The sequence below is a fragment of the Typopeltis vanoorti genome, chromosome 11 (genome assembly GCF_054136105.1).
Source record: "Typopeltis vanoorti isolate ZY-2024b chromosome 11, IOZ_Tvanoo_1.0, whole genome shotgun sequence".
Classification (NCBI taxonomy): domain Eukaryota; kingdom Metazoa; phylum Arthropoda; class Arachnida; order Uropygi; family Thelyphonidae; genus Typopeltis; species Typopeltis vanoorti.
In genome coordinates, this window is record NC_143559.1 from 36,529,985 (window position 1) to 36,550,904 (window position 20,920).

General features: G+C 33.4%; 1 protein-coding gene across 4 annotated transcripts in view; it reads left to right on the plus strand.

The window, feature by feature from the left end:
• shtd (anaphase promoting complex subunit 1) overlaps nt 1-20,920 on the plus strand; it is an 844,012-nt gene that overhangs the window by 219,536 nt on the left and 603,556 nt on the right. For all 4 annotated transcript variants that reach the window (XM_090401046.1, XM_090401047.1, XM_090401049.1 and 1 more), the window contains 2 exons: nt 10,172-10,327; nt 18,088-18,225. In XM_090401046.1, coding sequence (XP_090257172.1) covers nt 10,172-10,327; nt 18,088-18,225 — 294 coding nt within the window. The remainder of the gene's footprint in view (nt 1-10,171; nt 10,328-18,087; nt 18,226-20,920) is intronic.

Genomic DNA, 20,920 nt, shown 5'->3' on the forward strand with positions numbered 1-20,920 from the left:
TTACAGTTATGTAAATTACTCAACGTCAGAAGATTTTTACTACACCTTACCACCCACAGTGTAATGGCATGCGTGAAAGGCTGAATAAAAACATAAATCAAACACTCTCCAATCTGGCAAACACTAAAACGAATGATTGGGACACATATCTTTCTCAAGCATTATTTGCATGTGGAACTGCTTTTCATTCTGCTATCAAAGAAAAACCATCTTTTGCTTTATATGGCTTTGATTCATTCTTTCCTAATGAACTTGTTTCAGTCATTCCTAATACAGGAGATACAATGACATAAATGAGTATCTGGAAACAGTAATAGATAAATTTTCCACTACTCATAGATTAGTAGGTGAAATAAGTAATTTAAGTTCTCAGAAAACTAGATAGTATATAAATCGTTTTAGAAAGTATAAGTCATTTGCACCAGGAGATTTAGTATTGTTAGATGACAAATCTAGTATAAAAAGAGTTGGAAAATTAGGAAGGAAAGCTTTAGGTCCATATAGAATTTAAGATAAATTTTCTCCTTTGAATTTTAGGATTCAAGATGTCAAAAATCCTAGTAAAATTATAAATGTATACTCTAATAGGTTAAAAAAAAAAGTATTTTTTAGGGAGTAGAAATTTAGTCATATTAGGAGGCAATATGAATAGGATATTGAAAGATGAGAGTTGTTTTCCTGATACTATTTGTGCATCTCAATCACAATCAAATAGTAGGAAAGGGAATTTAAGAAATTTTATTATTATTATTATTATTCCTGATACCTCCAAGGAGTCCGAAGACTCATCGCGGGAGGACATCTTCAACTGTCTCTACACCTTACCTCTACTACGAATCAACGCCATCTACCGCCCACCTCCAACACCACCACAACTAGTAATTTTTGTCTGTAAATTGCGTGTGTTCTGAAGGGCCGATTTGTATGTATGCTGGATGAAAAACCCGAGTTTCCGGGAGAAAAAACCCTGCTACCCCCGTATGAGATCGGCTAACTCACCATTTTGGTAAAACAAAACCTAGTGCAGGAAATTTTAGAAATCCCAAGGTACATAATTCAGATAATGTACAGTGTAAAAGTGATGATAATCAAACTGACTCTAACATTGATGAAATTATAGCAGAATATCATAGGTTAGTTAACTTACAGTTAAATAAACCAGAGGAATATGAAAATACCTCTAATTTAGTTAATAAGGATAAAGAATCTCAGACACCTGTAGAATTTGATTCTGATAGTGATGATTCTGTAGATTTAGGGCATAATTCAAACAGTTTAAATGAAATATTTGAAAAGTATAAAAATGAGATTTGTAAGTATAGTAAATTGGAAAAAGAATATTCTGAATTATCTCTAGCATCAGATGATTCTGAAACTAGTGATTCCAAGAGTGTAAATAATGGTCAGCAAGAATCACATTATTATTTTAGATATAGGAATAAGCATTAAAGATTTGTTAAATATAGGCTAAATATTTAAAATTTAAAAAAAAAATTTTTTTTATCGAAAGATGAAACTGATGTAAAAATAATCATAATTTAAAATTCTGAATATTTTTACGTATTGTTTATGTTAGTATATTTATTAATTTTAGTTTCATAGCACACATTGCCGTCACTTGCGATGTGCCTGTTATTTAAATTGTTTTGTCAAAATTAAATGTAAAGAAGTTAAAAAAAAAAATGTACTTACAGGATTTGAATAGTTGTGTACTTTAAGCAATTTTTATCGTAGTTTAATTTGTTTAAAACACAACTTAAAATATTAAGTTGTGTATTTTTGAAGAGACATCCTCGTTACATTAATGTAATCTAAGTGTCAGCCATTATACCTAACTTCTTGCTTGCCAGTTTCATGGAGTGTGCATGCTCGCCAAGAAGTTTGATGTGTGATTGACAGCGGACAAGGAGAGCATTTGGTATCGAAGTAACGGGAGTAAACAAGAGAGTGTTCTAAAGGAAATAAGATCACAGGCGGGCAGACATTGAGATTCGGAGGAAATTGAGTTTTTTTTTATGTGACAGTCGGAGGAAAATTAATAGTATATTCCGAAAAAGGAATCGTAGAACTGTGAAGTTTCAAAGTGGAATAAGTATTGATAAATAAAAGAAACTATTGCTATAGATCGTTTTAAAAGGAATATTCGAGGAAACGCTAATTGGAAGATTTATAGTTTTATTTTAGATATAGGAATAAGCATTAAAGATTTGTTAAATATAGGCTAAATATTTAAAATTTAAAAAAAAAAATTTTTTTATCGAAAGATGAAACTGATGTAAAAATAATCATAATTTAAAATTCTGAATATTTTTACGTATTGTTTATGTTAGTATATTTATTAATTTTAGTTTCATAGCACACATTGCCGTCACTTGCGATGTGCCTGTTATTTAAATTGTTTTGTCAAAATTAAATGTAAAGAAGTTAAAAAAAAAAATGTACTTACAGGATTTGAATAGTTGTGTACTTTAAGCAATTTTTATCGTAGTTTAATTTGTTTAAAACACAACTTAAAATATTAAGTTGTGTATTTTTGAAGAGACATCCTCGTTACATTAATGTAATCTAAGTGTCAGCCATTATACCTAACTTCTTGCTTGCCAGTTTCATGGAGTGTGCATGCTCGCCAAGAAGTTTGATGTGTGATTGACAGCGGACAAGGAGAGCATTTGGTATCGAAGTAACGGGAGTAAACAAGAGAGTGTTCTAAAGGAAATAAGATCACAGGCGGGCAGACATTGAGATTCGGAGGAAATTGAGTTTTTTTTTATGTGACAGTCGGAGGAAAATTAATAGTATATTCCGAAAAAGGAATCGTAGAACTGTGAAGTTTCAAAGTGGAATAAGTATTGATAAATAAAAGAAACTATTGCTATAGATCGTTTTAAAAGGAATATTCGAGGAAACGCTAATTGGAAGATTTATAGTAGATTCCGAAAAGGGAATTGTAGACCTGTGAATTTTTTAAAAGTTCACAGTTTTATGATTCCCTTTTCGGAATCGTAGAACTGTGGAACTTCGGAATCTTCTTTTATTCACATTAGTGAATAAAAGAAGAAGTTTCTGTTTACATTCTAAAGGAATCTGAATCCAATACATCAGTAATCAAGCAATTCGACAGGTTGAGTAACAACAATGAATTTGTGTGTGTGTGTGTTTTATTTTTTTTATTATTATTATTTTTTTACTATTTCAACAAACATAGCTTATGGTGTTGCTTTGGTGTATGGTTCATATCTGTTTAACCTGGCACTGGTGAGGTGGGAAAATGTAACAAAAGTGTTAAGGTGGTGTTCCACAGACCCACCTGAATAATGTAGTGTATTATAGAAATCCATATCTTTTTAATCAATATTCGATTACATATTGTTAAAGTGTCCTGTAATTTTGCAGAATAAAAACACAGATCCACAAAATTAAATTTTTATTACCCAAAAATACTTACCTAATTGAACGTCTTTATTTAACAACTTTTAGCATCATGTTTAAGTTGACGTAACCTCTATTCTTCCTGCTTCATAACACATCTGGTAAAAAAAAAAAAAAAAAGAAATTATTCTCAAAATACCCTCTAAATATTTACGAAAACATATTTGCTTATAGTTGGTATGTAAAAATATAGAAGACACAGCAGTAACGATAATATTTTAGTAGACTATACATGAAAACAACTTATGTTTCTGAAGTAAATATAGTCACACTTTTGGTAAGGTGGGGCCTGGTGCACCCCAGCACACTTTACACCTCTGCGCACTAAACTTGCTTGTGTGCAACAGCCTATCGTCTATTGTGTCGAGTAGCAGGCTACGGGTGGGAAAGCTATACTGAGGCTTGACTCACTGCCACGATTGTTAAAAAGTTATAGTCAATTTAAAATCTTTGGGATCTGTGACACCTTACTAATGCCGGGTTAATTATTTTGTCAGAAAAATAATATCAAAGGTTGCATTTAAGCAAATCAAATTGGTTTTTCAGAATTTTTTTTTTTACATGAGTATTTCTGATGATATTATTCATAAAGGTAAATTATTTGAATTAAAAGAACATTTTGCAGAATGTACAGATTTTATTCTGTTAAATTGATTTTGCTTGTCCACTTCTATGTTCACCATGTCCGTTTTTGTTCATATGAAATATTTCGAAAATGTTTTGAAATTGTATAAACAAGTAACCTTATGAAATTTGGTATTTAAGATGTACTTCTGTCCAGTTGCTTCATTGTTTTGTTACTATCAAAAAAAATTTTTTTTGTTGAGCTATCTTCTTTTTGTCATGTGAAAAATTTGGCAAAATGTTTTGGAATTATGCAAATAAATAGCTGTGAAATTTGGTGTTTTGGATGTGCATGTGTCCACTCAACTCACTGTTGTTTATATTCAGTTAAAAATAATAATTCTGCTCTACTAGCTAGAATTTAATGAAATTCAGTATTTAGAATCTCAGCGAAGTTTACCAAGTTATTTGGATTTTTTTTGGATTTTTCAGCTTAACGATTTTTAGTGACCAAAATTAGACAAAACAACTTGACTTGCACATAACCAAAGCAACTCTAGTTTGTTATGTTAAATTTTTTTTCCCCATGTGTTATTCCTTGGCTCTTGCTGGACAGATCATACTGATGAATACAATCACAGTATAGCAAACACCATTGTCACAAAATCGTTAACTATAGGAGGTGGCTGTGAGTTCCCAGTCAGAGGCCTCCTCCTCAGTTTCATTGCTATATTAAAAGAAATTCACTATAACAAACTGTAGTTCTTTCTGTGAGTAATGAGTTGACTTTTTGGACTAATTACTAAAATATGTATAGTCATGATAATGTTATTTTCGATTATTGAATATTAACAGGGAAACATATAAAACTGGGTTTTTAATTGGTTGGAGATTTGTACAGAAATGTAGCCTACTAGTTTCGCCAACTTGACTGTTGGCTTCATCTGGGCACACAAAAAACAACAAAACAGCTTAAAACAGAACAGAAACAAGCCAAAGTATCAGGTTAAAACATAACCAAATGCTAAATATTATCAATATTATAATATTTCCATATTATCCAAATATTATCAATATTATAATATTTATTTAGAATTTGGTTATGTTTTAACCTGACACAATATAATATTTCCATATTATCCAAATATTATCAATATTATAATATTTATTTAGAATTTGGTTATGTTTTAACCTGATACTTTTTCTGTTCTGTTTTAAGCTGTTTTGTTATTTTTTGTGTGCCCAGATGAAGCCACCAGTGAAGTTGGCAAAACTAGTAGGCTACATCTCTGTACAAATCTCCGACCAATTAAAAACCCAGTTTTATATGTTACCTTGTTATGTATAGTCATCTCAGTTTTCACCTGACCATTTGCACATGAAAATTTGGTTAAATATTTTGAAATTTTATATAAAAAAGTTTTGATTTGGCTAATGGAATTAAAACAAATTCCATTATTTTCTTTAGGATATGCACAAAGATTTGTTTACCAAACTCAGTTTCTTTGATAATCCCATGAAGAGAGGTTTGTCAGTCTGTAGGATGTGAATGGACAAGGAGGAATCTCATATTTGATTTCAAGAGCAGTGGATTATGTTTCTTGGGAAACACGAGATGGGAGACTGCTCCAGAGGGCAACAGGGGAATGGATGAATGAAAAGGAGAACTTTGTTTCAAGGATTTGAAATTGAACTTTGGAGTATTGAATAGCTACTGCTTGTGTTTCAGTTATTTAACTGAGGATTGGGAGAAATTATTGATGCCATTTCAGATGAACACTAGCCATGGAAGTATTTGTATAGGATGCAAGCAACAGAAACTGAATGCTTGTATGAAAGTTAGTGTAGATTTATTGTAGTGGTGAGAGATGGGTCACTAATTGACTTAATTGCTCTCTTTCATACTGAGCCAAGTATTTTTAGGAAGCTCTTAGGGACATCACCCAAAACTTGAGAACAGTATTTAGCATTTGTATGGATTAGTGATTTATATAGAATTAATATGGTTAAACCTACAAAAGAAATTTCCCCTTTTCATTCTTCCCTTATACTGCTGACTGCTGGAAGTCTCCCATCATCATATGTTTCCCAAGAAATACAATCCACAGCTATTGAAATCAAACAAAAAGAGGCTTCTTGCCCCCTCCATAATACTGTTCTGCACAGTAACATTCTGCAGCTGGACCAGTTTGTCTTGAGCAAAAGGGAAATTTTAATTTTTTTGGATTCTGTGAAGGCAGTAATTGTAATATGTTTATGCCAAGAGAGAGATTCGAGTAATTCCAAGAAACAAAATCTCATCTCTAGAGATTTGGGTGTTGTCAAAAGTAACATAAATGGAAGTAAGTTTTTTTTTTTTTTAAGGAAATAAGGCAGAATTGTGCTTCATGAGTGTTAAATTGACATGATTATTTTCATTGAAGAATGGTATGGAGATCAGAATTTTGAGTTCATAATCTGCAGTATGTGGTGATTTGTGTATAGAAAGGTTCAAATGAGGAGGAGGAGGAGGAGGGCAGCTTGCTGCAATTGGAAAGAAAGGAAGTGTACTCTACATTATGGAATAAGACAAGTTATGTGAACTCAACAGCTTCTATATACAAGCAGCCTAGTCAGAAAGATATTGCATGTGCAAACTTTGTTTGCTTATACTTGGGTAAAGGATTATACAAGAATAAAGTTTCTTGGCAAGTATAATTTATTGTATATTGGATTGGCAATCAACTGGAGATCACTGATATATAAGAAGAGAGAGGTTTCTAAGAGAATGGAGCCCTGCCGAACATAGTTAAAACTTAAGGAATGATTCACCATCATGCATATTGCATGTCCCTTCAGAACCAAGTTATTTGGATTTTTTTTTGGATTTTTCAGCTTAACGATTTTTAGTGACCAAAATTAGACAAAACAACTTGACTTGCACATAACCAAAGCAACTCTAGTTTGTTATGTTAAATTTTTTTTCCCCATGTGTTATTCCTTGGCTCTTGCTGGACAGATCATACTGATGAATACAATCACAGTATAGCAAACACCATTGTCACAAAATCGTTAACTATAGCAGGTGGCTGTGAGTTCCCAGTCAGAGGCCTCCTCCTCAGTTTCATTGCTATATTAAAAGAAATTCACTATAACAAACTGTAGTTCTTTCTGTGAGCAATGAGTTGACTTTTTGGACTAATTACTAAAATATGTATAGTCATGATAATGTTATTTTCGATTATTGAATATTAACAGGGAAACATATAAAACTGGGTTTTTAATTGGTTGGAGATTTGTACAGAAATGTAGCCTACTAGTTTCGCCAACTTGACTGTTGGCTTCGTCTGGGCACACAAAAAACAACAAAACAGCTTAAAACAGAACAGAAACAAGCTAAAGTATCAGGTTAAAACATAACCAAATGCTAAATATTATCAATATTATAATATTTCCATATTATCCAAATATTATCAATATTATAATATTTATTTAGAATTTGGTTATGTTTTAACCTGACACAATATAATATTTCCATATTATCCAAATATTATCAATATTATAATATTTATTTAGAATTTGGTTATGTTTTAACCTGATACTTTTTCTGTTCTGTTTTAAGCTGTTTTGTTATTTTTTGTGTGCCCAGATGAAGCCACCAGTGAAGTTGGCAAAACTAGTAGGCTACATCTCTGTACAAATCTCCGACCAATTAAAAACCCAGTTTTATATGTTACCTTGTTATGTATAGTCATCTCAGTTTTCACCTGACCATTTGCACATGAAAATTTGGTTAAATATTTTGAAATTTTATATAAAAAAGTTTTGATTTGGCTAATGGAATTGAAACAAATTCCATTATTTTCTTTAGGATATGCACAAAGATTTGTTTACCAAACTCAGTTTCTTTGATAATCCCATGAAGAGAGGTTTGTCAGTCTGTAGGATGTGAATGGACAAGGAGGAATCTCATATTTGATTTCAAGAGCAGTGGATTATGTTTCTTGGGAAACACGAGATGGGAGACTGCTCCAGAGGGCAACAGGGGAATGGATGAATGAAAAGGAGAACTTTGTTTCAAGGATTTGAAATTGAACTTTGGAGTATTGAATAGCTACTGCTTGTGTTTCAGGGATTTAACTGAGGATTGGGAGAAATTATTGATGCCATTTCAGATGAACACTAGCCATGGAAGTATTTGTATAGGATGCAAGCAACAGAAACTGAATGCTTGTATGAAAGTTAGTGTAGATTTATTGTAGTGGTGAGAGATGGGTCACTAATTGACTTAATTGCTCTCTTTCATACTGAGCCAAGTATTTTTAGGAAGCTCTTAGGGACATCACCCAAAACTTGAGAACAGTATTCAGCATTTGTATGGATTAGTGATTTATATAGAATTAATATGGTTAAACCTACAAAAGAAATTTCCCCTTTTCATTCTTCCCTTATACTGCTGACTGCTGGAAGTCTCCCATCATCATATGTTTCCCAAGAAATACAATCCACAGCTATTGAAATCAAACAAAAAGAGGCTTCTTGCCCCCTCCATAATACTGTTCTGCACAGTAACATTCTGCAGCTGGACCAGTTTGTCTTGAGCAAAAGGGAAATTTTAATTTTTTTGGATTCTGTGAAGGCAGTAATTGTAATATGTTTATGCCAAGAGAGAGATTCGAGTAATTCCAAGAAACAAAATCTCATCTCTAGAGATTTGGGTGTTGTCAAAAGTAACATAAATGGAAGTAAGTTTTTTTTTTTTTTAAAGGAAATAAGGCAGAATTGTGCTTCATGAGTGTTAAATTGACATGATTATTTTCATTGAAGAATGGTATGGAGATCAGAATTTTGAGTTCATAATCTGCAGTATGTGGTGATTTGTGTATAGAAAGGTTCAAATGAGGAGGAGGAGGGCAGCTTGCTGCAATTGGAAAGAAAGGAAGTGTACTCTACATTATGGAATAAGACAAGTTATGTGAACTCAACAGCTTCTATATACAAGCAGCCTAGTCAGAAAGATATTGCATGTGCAAACTTTGTTTGCTTATACTTGGGTAAAGGATTATACAAGAATAAAGTTTCTTGGCAAGTATAATTTATTGTATATTGGATTGGCAATCAACTGGAGATCACTGATATATAAGAAGAGAGAGGTTTCTAAGAGAATGGAGCCCTGCCGAACATAGTTAAAACTTAAGGAATGATTCACCATCATGCATATTGCATGTCCCTTCAGAAAGTTGCTAACCTGGTGGCAGAAGTCAGGTGATAGACCAGTGACGAGAGTTTACTGAATATATCTCTGTGCCAAACTGTTTCAAAAGCCATGGAGATGTCCAGAACAACCCGCTTGAGTTTTGTCAAACTTTCCCATGGTATTTCTCAAAAGATGGGTGAGATAAGCAAGAGCAGATTCCCCTTCTTGAATGAACTGGTGGAATGTATATTGGCCATTGTTTATTAATTGACAATTTTCAAGGTGGAATAGATAAGTATTGAGATAAGAAAAATTGGTCTATAATTTTGATTATAGAGATTTGTCATCTTTTTTGGTAATATGCAAGCTAGATACTATTGAAATAAGAGCATAAGCATATGATATAGCATAGGAGTCAACTCAGGAATACAAACCTTTAGAACAACTGGAGAAGTGCCATCAAGATCAGAGACTATTTATTCTCTAATTTGGACAAACTTCTGATTTCTTACTGGTTGAAGATCAAGGGGGGGGGGGGGGGGGGGGGCTAGTGTTGAATGTTTGGAATGGTTGGTAGACCAAGATCAGCTGTTCAAGAATTTGAGCATATATATTCATAGTTTGGCAGAACATTATAAGGTTACATAAAGCAGTAACCTATGCACTAACAAGCCTGAAATAAAGGAGATTTGGTATTTAGAATGTATGCTCGCATGTAGTCTATTCACTTTTGTTAGAATTGAACAATTTTTATTGGCCAAATTTGCTAAATAAGTTGAACAGATGATATTTCTGTGTTGACTGATAGATTTAATGAAATTTTTTTTATTTAGAATCTCAACAAACAATTTCCTCATTTCAGTTTTGGTTTCATTTAGATAATTTTTGGTAGCAGAATTAAGTAAGCAGCATTTTAATGATAGTCGCCAATTATTTCATTGCTTGTGCAGTTATAGTGATGTGTTAATTACATGATGATAATGATTTGTCTTTTATTTTAAGATTTGCAAAGTTCATATCCCAAACACTGGTTGTGCCTTTGGAGTTGTAGCAGGATTTGGAAATTGTTGCAGTTCTCTTGTAGATACTCCTCGCCGTAGCAGTCTTGTTGCTTCTAGCCGACCATCCAGTGCCATGGATGCCAAATTTGATGAAGAAGTATATTTAATTTCTTTGATATTCATATTTTGATTAGGTTTTAAAATGATTATTGGTGTCAGTATAAAAATTAAATTTCTTTAAATTTAATAATAATATAAAAATAAAAATTAAATTTATTTAAATTTATTAATTAGCAAACTTTTACATGGAACACTTTGAAAACAAAGTACTTACCACAGCTACATACAACTACTAATTTGGTTACACTATGTAGATGATGTGTTTGCCATTTGGTCCCATGGATAAGATACTTTGGATGCATTTGTCACCTACCTAAACAGTCAACACCCCAAAATCCACTTCACAGTAGAAAAAGAATCTAATAACTGTTTACCATTTCTTGACACATTAGTAATCCACCTTTTAAATGGATCACTATCTTTTTCCATTTACAGAAAGCCAACACACAGGAAGATACTTACATATCCAGTCCAACAGTATGGCATTTTAAAAACACTCACATACAGAGCCATTTGTTCTAACAATACAGCCCTGACTACAGAACTCAAATATCTGTGTCATACATTCTTAGCCAACGGCTACAATCACTACAAAATAGATAAAATACTACACAGCCCCATTACTCCTCCCCTCCTCTAATACAGAAGAACACAACATGACCATCTCTATTCCCTATGTCAGAGGTACATCAGAAAAGAAAGCCAAAGTACTGATGAAACATGGCCTTCGCACCACTTTCAAACCGCATGTAAAACTAGCAACTCTTATCCGCTCACCTAAGGATAAACTTCACCCTTCAGCACACCCAGGAGTGTATGAAGTTCCCTGTGACTTTTCCTACTATGGACAAACAGGAAGATCAGTTAACACCTGGAAGAACATAAAAAATACATTCGCTACTATATAACTATGGCAAGTCAGGACTGGCAGACCACGCTTTGGATACTCCTTCACACTGGATTAGATGGAAGAAAACAAATGTGCTATTTAGGATTTGTTACTGATCAGAAAGATTATTTTTTGAGTCAGCAATGGCTTTGAAGAATTCTCCTAACCTGAACAAGTATGGCTGCATTAATTTGCCAAAAATTTGGGAACCTGTCATCCTAAGAGCAACTCCCACATAGCTGTAATGATTTTTTTTTTCAACATTAGAGGTACCATAAATAGGACTTTAGATCTTTTTTACACTGCAATTTTATTATTTTACTTACTCACTGTCGCATGTACAAGTGTGTTGTGCTCTGATGATGCTGATTTGAAATTCAGCAAAATATAAGCAGTTAATTAAACATCTTTTGATTAAATTGTTTGGTGGTGGTAATACTGTTAAAAACTTAAGTCATGATTAGGCACACAGAAAACATCTGGGGCTATTTGGATGAGTGTAGAAATTTTAATGAAATATCATGTTTTTGCAGTATGTGTTGACACTTCACCCCCTGTAAATATGGATACCCAACTGGATGTACACATACATACACATATTCATAGGTTGATTAAGTTATTCATTCTTTTTTCATATACATTTTTATATTCACATTACACAAATACTTTATTAATTGTATATGTATTCTATGTGCAGTTTTTTATGCAAATATTACAGATTAATTACTGTTCATCATCATCAAATTCCTGACATGTACCCTCAAGGGATGTATATGATATTATGATAGTACTACATGAAGAACTTACATCATTACTGACTTCCTATCAACACTTTTCCTTCAAATCAATATATTATCTGTCAAGACTCCAACATTATCAAATCTTACATTTCTCTCTTTTAAGGCACTTTTTATTGTATCAGCCCACCTATATCTTGGTCTTCCTCTGGGTCGTTTTCCTGCCAACCTGGCAGAGAACACTTGTTTTGCTAATCTTTCCTCTCCCATTTTGTTTAAGTGACCATACCATCTGAGATTAGCTCTGCTAACACATTTCTGGATGCTAACAATGTCAAGTTCTTTCCTAATATCCTCGTTTTTAATATGATATTGCCATTCATGCCATCTCTTCACATCCGTAATCTTTTTCAGGACTCATATCTGTGGTCTCTAGACTTTGCTCAAGTAACCCAGCTCTGTTCCACAAGTTAAAATTGGTTTGAACATACCTTATATATAGCTAATTTAGTGTTTTGACTAATTTCTCTCTTATTCGTTATAAATTTATTCATTTGACTTCCTATTATACCAGCTTTGTTAATTCTGTAGTCTGTTTCCATATTTAATTTACCATCTTTCTCTAAAAATTGTGTCTAAGTAGCTAAAATGTTTTACTTATTCTGTAGGTTCTCCCTTCACGATGCAGTTGATATTTTTAATGTTTTTGTCTATTTTCATTGTGTTTGTCTTGTTATTGCTGATTTTCATACCAAATTTATTACAAGTTATTCAGTTTAGTCAGGGAGGCTTGCAGACTTCTACTGGATTTATTTAAAGGTATTACATCATCTGCATAAAGTAAAGAGCTGAGATTAACATTCAATTTTGATATCTGGTTTAATACTGCTTTCCTTCATAATATGATCCACAAAGATAATGAATGATAGAGGGGATAATGTACGTCCTTCTCTGATACCAGATTTAACATCAAACCATCTTCCTGTACTTCAATTCTAACTGCTGACTTACAACTCAAAGACTTATTTACTTAGTTAATTACTACATTATTTCTAATTTAGTAAAAAATTTTTTCTTCTAAACTTTCTCTACACCATTATTTACATCCTTAATTAGCCTTGCCTTTCAGGTGCCTTTTGGCCAAGTTTGTTTGTAGCTGTGTTAATTACTCTATTTACTGTTTTCCTGGGTTTCTAATAGTCTTATGTGATATCAGAAAGCAGTAGAAAGACATTACTGTAAATGTTTGTCATTCCAATCTCTTTTCATATAACTCTGGATTTCTTTTTGTATATGTGTGTACTCTGATGATGTAATGAGGTGCTGATTGTGAAGTATAATTGTTTTTTTTTATTAATTGCATTATTTTTGTTTACATAATTTACATGGATAGCAAGTCAATCATTACTAATTCCATTAATTAATACATTAATATTAATGTAATAGAATTACATTAATATTAATTATAAAAAAAGGTAGAATAAGAATAATTTCATAAGCGAGAAAACCATGTGCTAGCTTGGTCACAGTACACTAGATAAGAACTTGATATGTATTAAAAAAAACTGACTAAATAAAATGTTTATCATGTGCAGCTAATAAGGGTAAGGCATTCTATAGGGAACCAGTTATTATTATTCACATTGCAGGGAATGTTGAAGTAATTCAGCACTCCTTAAATAAGCATTTTACATTTGAGTCAACATCTATGTAAAAGACAGGTCATAGACAAGAAGATTCTTTGGTCTGTGTTTAATCTATGCTGAGAGCTAGACCAGACTGATGGGGTTTTTTAAGCAGAGGATGTAAAAATGTTATTCTGCACTTCTCAACACAATGTTAAAATAGTCACAAAGTCTGGCAAAACCTGGGTAGTAGAGAGGAAACTATCTTTGGTGGAAGGTAACATGGAGGGGAGGAGAGCTAGCAGTGGGCAGTATTGGCTTGAAAGAAAGTAGGCTCCAGATTATGATTTTTTAGGATTTTTGCAATTTATTTAGAGATTCCAATGATGAAAGATAGGACTTGTACAGGGCTGGAGTTCATAGGGAGGACAAACATGTAAGCCTTAAGAGGCTTATGCTTGATCTTTGTTTGGATTGAAGCCATTCAGTAGGTCATAATAATCAGAACTGCAGGTCTCCAGAAATCCTGTACTCCATTTACTATTTATTACTCAAAGCATTAATTTGGCAATAACAAACCTTAGTTGTTTTGTTGTTAGGCTGTAGTATTTAACATTAATTTTGTTTAAAGCACAGCATGATTGAATATCATCTCTGGCCATAAATACTAGACTATAGTTTTGATGTAGTTTTTCACAAGAAATTAGGCTAGTAATATTACTAAATTAGTAATATTTGGCATACTGTTTGAATTGTAATGTAGCTTGTTTCCCTGTGTACCTATGTGTATACCTCAGCTGATGACCTTAATATGAAGGTTGAAATATCATCATCAAATTCCTGCCATGTACCCTCAAGGGGTGTACAGGATATGATAGTACTACATAAAAAAAAATTACATCATTACTTACTTCCTATCTACAATTTTCCTCCAAATCAGTCTGTTACTTGTCAAGACTCCAACATTATCAGATCTATCGTCTAAGGCACTTTGTACCGCATCAATCCACCTATATCTTGGTCTTCCTCTGGGTCGTTTTGCTGCCAACCTGGCAGAGAACACTTGTTTTGCTAATCTTTCTTCGCCCACTCTGTTTAAGTGACCATACCACCTGAGATTAGCTCTGCTAACGCATTCCTGGATGCTGACAATGTCAAGTTCTTTCCTAATATCCTCCTTTTTAATATGATATTGCCATTGACCATCTGTTCACGCTTCTAATCTTTCTCAGGACTCTCATATCTGCAGTCTCTAGTCTTTGGTCAAGTGTTTTACTTCTGACCCAGCTCTCAGATCCATAAGTTAAAACTAGTTTGAACACTGTCTTGTATACAGCTAATTTAGTGTTCCGACTAATTTCTCTCTTAGCTCCATCATGGTAGTAGTCTCCATAATTTTTACCATAATGAGCATTAGAGAGTATTTAAGAGGAATGCTTGAAGGACATATCATTATTTGAGGTTGAAAAAAGCCATCAGAAACTTGGCTAGTATGTTGGAAGTCAACTTGTATAGGTGATATTCATCCAGAAATGCTGAAATATCAGTATAAAAGTTTTAGTGGCTTAGTTTCTTTCAGAGAGAAGGCAGAACTGGTAAAACATTTAAATTCTGAATACAAGAATGAGTCATACAGCATGCATATAATATAATGTGTCTTGCTCACAGCTGTACAGTAGGAGGAAACAATATTAATTGTTTATCATTTTTAAAAAATTAATTAATTATACATCTATTCCCATATCTCTGAACTCTTTCCTCTTACTATAGAGCTCTCACTGAGACATGCAATATTATATGCATGTTGTATGACTCGTTCTTGTATTCAGAATTTAAATGTTGTTACCAGTTCTTCTTCCCTTTTTTCCTGAAAGAAGCTCGTGACATATTGAGCAAAATATATAGGAGTAATAAATTATATTTAGTTTTCTCTTACATGTGTGCAGCCTTTATTTAAAAATTATATTATGTGTAACATGCATGTTTGTTATTTGACTTCTAGTAACATAAGATGGCAGCTTGTTTAGAGGACTTCGATGCCTAAATAAATTATATTTAGTTTTCTCTTACATGTGTGAAGCCTTTATTTAAAAATTACATTATGTGAACATGCATGTTTGTTATTTGACTACTAGTAACATAAGATGGCATCTTGTTTAGAGGACTTTGATGCCAGATATAATCAAATGCCTTGGAAAAATCAAGAATGGCTGCATGAGTTTCTTTCTTTGTCCTTTGGGTGGGTAAGTTTAATTAGGTGGTCCACTGTAGAATGAGAATGGAAGAATACGTATTTATGATCACTAACTGAAGGGTCTCTAAATAGAAACTGATTCTTGATGAATTTTTCCATTGAGATGAGGACCCTGGGATGATAAATTCATGAAGCACATATTTTAGAGACAGGCTGGGCAAAGGAGTTTTAAGCATAATTAGAGATATCACCTGGACCAGAGAATCCAGTATGGATGAATGAATGAGGAATTTTCTGATGACCTTCTGGTGAAAGAACAGAGGAGACAGGCATATTGTGAGCACTTTGTGGCATTGGAGTGATATGTCTTGGTCATCTATAGAAGAATTTCAGGATGAAAAAAAGGATATTTAATCTACTGTTATTTTTGTATGATTTTACCATATACCATCAGGATTTTATTTTGGTACCATCACATTGTGAGAGAGGTGAAAACAAGGGAGTAGAAGTTGCATCAAACAGCCTTAGTGAGAAACCAGAAGGCTTGATTCAGGCAAGTAAGAAGCATGTTGATTGCACTTGGTCCTTAGGAAGTCTGTGTTGGATTTTTTTTTAATGATGTTATTGCACTTGTTCAGGCCGTAGTATAGGTCTTTTGTAGAAATCTGGGGAATGAAAGTCCTCATTTCAGTAAGGATTATTTCAGTTATTTAGTCAGAGCAGGTTTAGATTGGAAAAGCTTAAAGAATCACACCATGGTAAAGAAGTGTAGAAATGTCAGAGGTTCATCCCACTTGGTGCTGTTGCAGTAATGCCATGTTTATGCGGTTGAGATTGTTTGGGAGGAGATTGATATGTAGAAAAGGAGTCGTGGCTAAGCTTGTGGTTATATTTGCTGAGAGAAGTACAAATATCTCCAGTGTAATCTGATGTTGTTTACTCTCTCCATTTGATTCTACTTGGTAAACAGTTGGGATTTCATCATTACTGATAGCAAATCTACAGGCTTCCTGATCACATGGTAAATAATTGTCTGATTTTTACTCTGTTTGCTGGGGAATGAAAGTCCTCATTCCAGTTATTTAGTCATAGCAGAAGTATAACAATGCACACGGGACACTGTTGTGTCACTCACTTCTAACATGCCCCTGCTCTATAAGTTTCTTACACTAACTCAACTACGAATTAGTACTAGTCACTTTGGATATAAAAAAAATTCCTATCAACATTGAAAAAAAAAAATGCAACAACAAATTGCAAAAAATAGCAAATAACCAGTTTTCACTTCTGCAAACATTTGTGGCTTCTGTACAAACCTTAGTGATGTATGCCACCACTCAGTCATCAAAATTCAAATGCTATTCCTAACCAAATCCCATTTGTGATATCTTTCACAATTACTATCCATCTGAGCCATTGCAGCTATGCTTTCATTAGATATTGTGAGATATGTTCAAAATCTTACATTCCTTGCCAAGCTTGGAATCCCTGCTTTATGATCTGCTTGACTAAAGATTTCATTACTTCTCTTTATATCTTTAATTTCCTGCTTACTGATGTCACAATTAACACTTTTCAATGCTTATCTCTAAAATTTTAATTTCATACAGTCTAATCACCTAAAGAGTGAGGCTATCCTCATATGATTGGGGGGGGGGGTGAAAAGTTCTGATAAACACCTAGAATAGAAATAGACTAATTTGCGCAACAAGGTAAAGACTTTTTTTTCAGAGAATTGGAAATGCTGTAGCAGCATTGTAACAAGTATAACACTTCATGGGGAATGTGTAGAATAATGTGCAAGTTATATGGTTCTACATCAGTTCCTTCATGGTGATTATCACAACTTTTCAGCACACCCTCGTAGAAGGCTTTAATGTTCCTAATGCAAAGTGGCTCCTATTTTCTAATTCACATGTTAAGTCCAAAGGGAAGCTGAATTAATTTGCCAATGCATATTGTTAAACATCCCACCAGAATACCAGATAATTCTTATCATTCGTTCAACACTCTGAACTTTTGTAATCAGCCCTCCTTCCAGATACTGTAGATGTTTGCTTTCCTCTTCAACCATGAACCCCATTATTAACCTTCAACCCCCATTATTCACATCTTTTCTGCAGATTGATTTCCTCCCAGCAGATTTCTGCCTTGTGCACTATGTTAAGTTATTACACTATGTGTAATAAAGCTGTGTTACTTGGCAGTGATGACTATTGAGCCTAACACATGCACGCACGCACGCACGCAGAAAATGGGATACTTTTAATTATTTTTATGAAGATAAATCATGCTCAGATGGCAGGGTTTTCCATCTTGCAAAATCTGTATATCCAATATTGTATTTTATAGGTAAAACTTCTTTCTCCTGTACCTGCCAATTATGATGATTCTTGTCATATGGAAGGATCTGTAGCAGATGACAGTAATCTTCCAGCTGTGGGAACTATTGTTGGGGTTAGAGATCCTGTAGAGAAAAGAATCACATTGGTAATTATAATTATTTAATAGTCAAATTAGCACTTATCACCTTAGTATTAAATGAAACTTAGTTTCACTTAATACTGTTTATTGATTTATTTTTTTTAAACAAATTGGATATTACAGTTAACTTCATTGCCAGCAGCAATTGTCCAAACAAAAGCTTCTTTTGTGTTTAGAAATGCATTTATGTACTTAAAACTAGAAAATACTATAATTCTTTGAATGTAATGCTTGAAGTTTGTCATTCGGTATAAGTAAATGTTTATTTCTAATGAATTCTTTCATTTGAAATGAAAGAATTCATTTCTAATGTTGAAACTATATCTCTCATATAGTTTCTTATTTTTGATATTTTGTACTTGGCAACGTATAATAAATTTCTATGTTGCCAAGTATGTTATACTTGACATGAACTTATATTTTTCACAATACACTTTTGTGTGTGAATAGTTTCACAAGTAGGTTACATACAACATCAATATCTCTTAAGGATTTGCACTGTGCTTCCTTATACTCTAGTATACTCTGCAACGGGAAGTTGTAAAGTATACTAGAAATGTAGGAATTTATTGTAATGCTACTAGAAATAATGTTCCTATGCTTTCTAGTATATCACCTGAAAATGTTCTCACTCTCAGTTGCAACTGTAGAAAATTGACCAGGCTGACTGGAATACATTTTCAATTTGGAGAATTAATCTGTACTTTCAGCCAAACACTTATCAATAATATATTCATTAACACAACACGTATTGTACAGGTAGAGGCAACTATTCACAATTCATGAATATTGTATTGTAACCAGTTGTACCAAATGTTGTTAAAATATTCTAGAATATTTTAATTGAATGTTCTAGATGCAATTGATAGAGAATTATCAGATTTTATTAATGCAGAGTTTGCTGGAATTCCATGTACTGGTGCTAATGCTTCAATAGTCACCTTGGCAATTCTTTTTTACTCTTGAAAGATGAGTTACAGAAAGACTTGCATCAGTTAGCTATGTAGTTGTGTAAGTCATTCTGAGAGATATTTTTGATCAAGACTTACTTGCTATTTAGAGCATTTGTAGAAATAATTTCTTTATTTTTCGCTACTCTGACACATGAATTATTGGTCTCTCAATGCATATCTAGTAACATATTTCATATTATTTGAGGTGAAGGATTTTTGTCTTGGCATATTCCTGTGATTATTTGTCTGGAATTCTTTCATTGCCTAGTATTGAGTTTCGTAAGGAATCCTCTGAGTATTCCAAACCATCGCCAAACAGCTCTTCTAGTAAGATGAATGTCAGCTGATAATGGGTTGCATACAGAACAAAAGTGCACATCTTTACAGAAATGCATAATGCTATGCATTATGGAAAGGGATTGCATTAAGGGATACTAAGGCAATTATTGATGTGAAGTAATTTCTTACAAGACACCATGCATGCCTATTTCTATACAAATCTCAAATCCCCCCCCCCCCCCCATAAAATATTGCTCTCATATTTGGGGTGGCGAACCGAAATCCTCTCAAAGACTGCTTGATTCTATCCAGAAGAGGGCAATCCAGCTAATTAACGATCCCTCTCTCTCCCCTGCCCACTTCACCCCTCCCCTGCCATGTGCCTCTTCTACAGATATTTTCATTTCATTGACAGCGCTTCGCTGAATTGGCCCTATTATTCTTCCACTCTGTTCAAAAATCATTAAAAACAAGAGCCACTGCTAACCAACATCCTTTTACAGTCCATCTTGAGTCTCACCGAATCAACTTCACTTCCTCCTCTTTCATTCCATCTGTTTGAACAGCTGAAGGTTGAACAAGCAAAATGTGAACAGATTTCTACTTTCTTCTATTCCTCGTGGATCACACACACACACACACACACACACACACATATATATATATATATATATATATATATATATATATATATATACACCATATATTCCGGCATATAAGTCGATATTTGAATGTTTTGAGTTTACTTGAGTTTTTATAGTATACTTGTCGTATAAGTCGACTCATAAAATTTCTTTAAAAATAAAAATTATGACAGTTTTTAAGTAAAATTTTTATACAGGTGTCAACCACTGTGACCATAACTGCCTTTTTATCCTTCCATTCTTTGTTTTAGCAAAAGATATAAAATACCTAGTTGACAAAAAAGAAATTTTATTTCGTATTGACCAGTTGACCAATAGTGAACTAAAGTGCAATGGCTTCTTTTAAAAGAATGAAATATGACACGAGTTTTAAGTGCAAAGTGATTAAATTTGCAAAAGAAAATACTGTGTTGCTGCACGTCAGTTCGGAGTAAACGAAAAACTAGTTCGCTATTGAAGAAAAAATGAAACTTTAATAATGAAAATGCCAAAAAAAAAGTGCACATTACGGAAAGGAATTTGTAAGTGGCCTATTCTGGAAAATAATGTTGCGGATGGGGTTCGAGAACATCGGCATGTTTGTATAACCAGGCCAGCCAAAACATCCGTTGCCAATCACGCGATATCCCGTGATGCGAGTTCTCACCGTTCGGCCGGTCACGCACTATCGCGTGGACGTCGCTGTCAAGTAAAAAAAAAAATTTGGCCACCACACGAAATTCCAATTTTCAGCTTGGCAATGAACGTATTAAAGACAGTTTACGGAAACAGTGGAATGCATGGATGCAGGGAGAGAAAAGTTACACAAAAAGAGGACAAATGCGA